The sequence below is a fragment of the Fragaria vesca genome, linkage group LG4 (assembly GCF_000184155.1).
Source record: "Fragaria vesca subsp. vesca linkage group LG4, FraVesHawaii_1.0, whole genome shotgun sequence".
Taxonomy (NCBI): Eukaryota; Viridiplantae; Streptophyta; class Magnoliopsida; order Rosales; family Rosaceae; genus Fragaria; species Fragaria vesca.
In genome coordinates this window covers 14,113,276-14,118,746 of record NC_020494.1, presented here as the reverse complement: position 1 = coordinate 14,118,746, position 5,471 = coordinate 14,113,276, and the positions used below count along the sequence as shown (strand labels likewise).

General features: G+C 40.3%; 1 protein-coding gene across 1 annotated transcript; it reads left to right on the top strand.

Moving 5' to 3' along the window:
• The first annotated feature begins 703 nt into the window (after positions 1 to 703).
• On the top strand, positions 704 to 2,677 carry LOC101311086 (pentatricopeptide repeat-containing protein At4g14050, mitochondrial-like). Its single transcript, XM_004296959.1, has one exon. It carries the CDS (start codon positions 704 to 706, stop codon positions 2,534 to 2,536), a length of 1,833 nt encoding a protein of 610 aa, XP_004297007.1. The 3' UTR covers positions 2,537 to 2,677.
• Positions 2,678 to 5,471: the final 2,794 nt, after the last annotated feature.

Genomic DNA, 5,471 nt, shown 5'->3' with positions numbered 1-5,471 from the left:
CTCACCACCCCACCGTCCTCCTCTCGCAGCCCTTGGTGCCAGACCAATATCAAGCCACCGATGCTGGACCAATAGCAACCCACTGACGCCGACCAACCCACCGCATCTGCCATCGACCACCGTCGTCAGCTACCGACCGGCGCCACACCAGAAGCCATCACTACCAAACATAATGAATACAAAAACAAAATGCTCACATATAGACGTATGATTATGTATGCAATTGAGATATAATCATACCTATAATTTTGTTGGTCAAAACAACATTGAACATAGGAGCTTCATGATGAATAAAAAAAACAAAATGATAAGATGCTTATATTAACTTTTATACCGTGATAGATTATTTATTAATCTTCAAAATCAACTAAATACGTGAAAGCTTGTTCTTATTGATGGTTTTTTTAATATAGATTTTAAAGTATGATGGTGTATACAAAAAAGAAAAGGTGTGTATTTTAGTTAATATGTATTATATATATTATGAATGAGGATATTTAGGAACTTTGAGGTTGTGTATCTAGTAAAATATTAAAATAAAAATTAGATACATTATGCATTAATTATGGTGTATGTATTTAGTATTTTGCAACGTGTTAATAAAATTTCTGAGATCTGAATAGAAGCTTCCAAAAAAAAAGCTGGAAACTTTTCTTGGAGAAGTATAAAAAGGGGCAGCAGGCTTACAGAACCAAGTGGATGAATGCCAGTGTCTCGCTATCTCCACCAACTGAAGCTCTGCGCAAGAAACCACACACCTTCCACCGCCAAAACCCTTCACGCTCAGCTCATCAAAACCGCCCTCCACCAATGCGTCCCTTTACCCAACACCCTCTTACACGTCTACGCCAAATGCGGCCTCCTCCAAGACGCCCTCCACCTGTTCGACGAAATGCCTCACCGAGACCACGTCACCTGGGCTTCACTCCTCACCGCTCTCAACCAAGCCAACCTCTCCCACCGCACTCTCTCCATCTTCCCCACCATGTTTCAGTCAGACTCTTTGCTTCCGGACCACTTCGTTTTCGCTAGCCTCGTCAAGGCCTGCTCTAGCTTGGGAGCTCTTAGGCAAGGGAAGCAGGTTCACGCGCGGTTTATGTTGTCGCCGTTTTGTGGGGATGATGTTGCGAAGTCGTCTCTGGTTGACATGTATGTGAAATGTGGGTTGCCGGATAATGCTCGTGCGGTTTTTGATTCGAGTGGGGAGAAGAGTGTGGTTGCTTGGACGGCGTTGGTTTCCGGGTATGCTAGAAGTGGGAGGAAGAAGGATGCTTTGGAGATGTTTGGGAAGATGCCGGTGAAGAGCTTGTTTTCGTGGACTGCGTTGATATCCGGGTTGGTGCAGAGTGGAAATGGTGTTGATGCATTGTACTTGTTTATTGAGATGAGAAGAGAGAGGGTTGATATTGTAGACCCGTTGGTTTTGTCAAGCACGGTTGGCGCTTGTGCTAATTTGGCAGTGTTGGAGCTTGGCAAGCAGGTTCATGGGCTGGTTATTCGTCTTGGTTATGGTTCGTGCTTGTTTGTTAGTAATGCACTGGTGGATATGTATGCGAAATGTAGTGATATTTTAGCTGCTAGGGATATTTTCGGTGGAATGCAGCGAAAAGATGTGGTTTCTTGGACTTCCATAATTGTTGGGGCGGCTCAGCATGGTCGAGCTGTGGAAGCATTGACTTTATATGATGGGATGGTGGAAGCTGGAATTAAGCCTAATGAAGTTACGTTCGTTGGACTTATTTATGCTTGCAGCCATGTTGGTTTTGTTAGCAAAGGACGTGCCATTTTCAGATCCATGATTGAGGATTATGGAATTCGTCCCTGTCTGCAGCACTATACATGTTTCTTGGATCTTCTTAGTCGCTCTGGGCATCTTGTTGAAGCTTTAAATGTTATTAGTTCAATGCCGTTTGAGCCTGATGAACCCACTTGGGCAGCTTTACTAAGTGCTTGCAAGCATCATGGTGATACCCAAATGGGTATCAGGGTTGCTGATCATCTTTTAAGCTTAAACCCAGAAGACCCTTCAAGTTATATATTGTTATCTAATGTCTATGCTGGTGCCGGTATGTGGCAAAATGTAGCGAAAGTGAGGACATTGATGACAGAGAGAGAAGTTAAGAAAAATCCTGGTTACAGTTCCATTGATGTTGGAAAGGAAAGCCAAGTGTTTTATGCTGGAGAGACGTCTCATCCTCTGAAGGATGACATATTCGGTTTGCTTAAAGAGTTGGATGCAGAGATGAGGAAAAGAGGCTATGTTCCCGACAGTAGCTTTGTTTTACATGACATGGAGCAGCAAGAGAAGGAAAGGCAGCTTTTTTGGCATAGTGAGAGATTGGCATTGGCTTATGGGCTTCTGAAGGCTGTTCCAGGGACACCTATCCGGATAGTGAAAAATCTTCGTGTTTGTGGAGATTGTCACACGGTGTTGAAATTCATAAGCAGTATTGTGAAGAGGGATATTATTGTTAGAGATGCCACTAGATACCACCATTTTAGTAAGGGAGAATGTTCGTGCAATGACTTTTGGTAACAAATTATCTTTGGGTTGGAAATCTTCTGAAGCTCCCTACTCCAGACATTGAAGCTGCTTTTGGGCTTTGCTCAGGTTCTTAATTTAATAGCCTTTAATTTAGGAATCTGTTCATTTGTGTTTTAGGCTTGCCAACTTTAAGTTCTGTTTTCTTTGGGTAACTACAAACAGCAATTGAACACTAGTTCCTACTGAGTACTCTAAGCTCAGCTAAACTCTTTTGCATGACCAATTGTGCCTTCTCCTTCCGTGCTATGGTTGCACAATGATTTGTCAGATATGAGAGGGAATATCATGTCTCTCATGGTGCAATTTTCCGATCCAAATCCTAGGTCCATGTGGCACCTTACTTGCAGTACCACCTCATGACCAAACTCAAATCGTGTTTTCTGTAACACAAGAAGTATATGGATCACATTGATTCTTGTTTGCATCAATAAATATTGCTTCTCGTTCATTATCGTTGTAGTTTCTGGTTACCCCTTTAATTGTTATTCTGGACTTCTACTTTGAAAAACACGAAAGTTTTGAAATGGTACTAATTTGTGTTTATTGTTTACCGAATATGATGACTCACTTGACAATTATTCATTCTATCTAAGAAGCAGTAGTGGAAATGCTTCTTTATCCTAATTTCGTATATACCATTAAAGAAGACAACTTTGGCATTTTCAACTATCTGCAAAGGGAAAGTCCCTAAAAACGCTGGGATTTTACTCAGGATTGGATACTCTTCATCTTCATTCTGAATTCATTACATCTTCGTCTAAGGACCTTAGGTTTTGGTAAAATTTCTACCCTTATCATACGCTTTGTTCTGCATTTGAAAGCAAAAATATGAAGATTTATGACCGGACTTTGTAATGTTGTTTAGTCTACCCAGTCCCTGTAACAGAAGCTGCTAATGAAAAAGATAGTTTATGCGTTTAGCTGTGTTGATTTCCAATTGTATGTTAGAAGCTGAAGGCAGTAGCTGGTCATTCCTTTTTGTCTCCGATTAATGTTTTTCTTTGCCAATCTTGATTGGTGAAAACTATTTCACACCCTAAGAGTATGTATAATATCTTTGATGAAAGTTCTCAGTGATACCAATACCACCAGGACCTGTCCCTATTTCACATGGCATAGTATTCGAATTCACAATAGTTTCTAATTGGTACTTAATTTCTCTCATCTAGACCTGGTGTTGCTAGATGTTATCATTTATCAATTTACTCTAATGTGCAGAAGTTGACTGAATTGGAGTCAGCTTGATCTTGTTATCACATAGGTCTCACATATTTTCATCTCTAATCTAGCTATATTCATAGACTTCTCTGTGAGCCATTGTGATTTACTAAATAATGTGTATGCGCATTGTGTGAAACTGTAGCGCTGGAAATTGATGCATTTTGGGTAAAAGAGGTTTGACGTGCTCTTTGTTTAACATGGAAAGCACATCAGACGGATCTCTCTGTTTATGTAGATTTTAATTTCTATTTCACGGTTATGTTTTCTGCAAATATCAGGACACAGCTGGAAGACAATATGAAGACCAAGATTGTGACACTCAACTATCTGCAGTAACTGTAAGATTGAATCTGGTGATAGTAGCGGATTATGACAGTTGCGCCCAAACTAATGCATCTTTATGGAGAAAGCTCAGCTGATGAGGAGTAAGAGCCTCACCAGTCACCAGTTTCATCTGTGAAGCAGAATAGAGACCTTGTTTCGCCTGTACGCTCATGTCCGAGGCTAAACTAGTCAATGCAGCCGTTATTTACTTTCACTATATAGCTAGCTATTGATGTCAATATGATTTTTCCCTCTTCAGTAGCTTCTCTAGCCATTTTCTCTTCCCTTACTGTAATTGGATAAGAAAAATATTAGATGGTGAAGGCAAATACCTCTTGGTCTTCATGTCACAATGTTCTCCCATATTTCTATCCTTCTGCTCCTCTTTCTTTCTTTTGTTAAACAAAGGGAAAGTAGATTAGACAATCCCATAAAAGTTGGGAAACCAATAAACTAGTATGAGTGATCTGTCAGTCCATAGACTAATGAGATCCAAACATATCTGACAGCTATAGACTAATACTAAGCCTATCCCAAACCTCCATACTCCAATCATATCTTCCTTGAACAGACTTACAAACCTCATCACTATCACACAATTCGGTCAAGATTCCAACATGACAATCACTAAACAACCAAAACCTCCATTGGAAAATCTCTGTGGAGTGTAAACCAAAACCACACCATCTTCTTACCCAATGCTCGGCAATGTCATTGAAACTAATACTTTTCCTTCTTTTTTTTTCCGAAACGAAAAACAAATAACAAATATTACAACCCCGACCTTAAACGATCAAATGAAATTGCATTATAATTTGAAGAAGATAACATTTCTGATTTCAACAAGGCAAAATCCTCCCGAATAAAGGTCGATCACCATACGATTTCCTAATCTGAAGAGGACAAAATCCTCCCAACTAAAAGTCCCCATAGTTCTTCTTCAAAGTCACAATCTTGTTGTCATCAGAAAAACCAAAAAAGCCTCGTGACTTGAGCCATTGCGTTATCTGGTATTTTCCCTAGGTGAACACAAATCCCATCAGCCCCATACTAGTCAGCAAACCATAATTATCTGCCGAAACGTGGCGAATCATAAACCGACCGATCAGGTGTTGTAGTTTTCCAAACATGGAGAGCGAAACTCCGGATACATCCCCCCTGGACAGAATTCACTATAAGACAAAAATTTGACCCGATACAAGACAAAAACCGATTCACAGGAATCTGCCACGTCATCTCACCTTCATAGTTTTTGTGCTTTATATAATGAACTGCATCAGTCATGTGATCAGCTATCTTCACCTTCTTTCACTTCAGACACTTAAAGAAAAACCAGGAGAGAGAGAGAGAGAGAGAGAGAGAGAGAGAGAGAGAGAGAGAG

What these genes read in the sequence shown, in the direction of transcription:
- LOC101311086 (XM_004296959.1), top strand. Translation starts at nt 704, where the DNA reads ATGCCAGTGTCTCGCTATCTCCACCAACTGAAGCTCTGCGCAAGAAAC.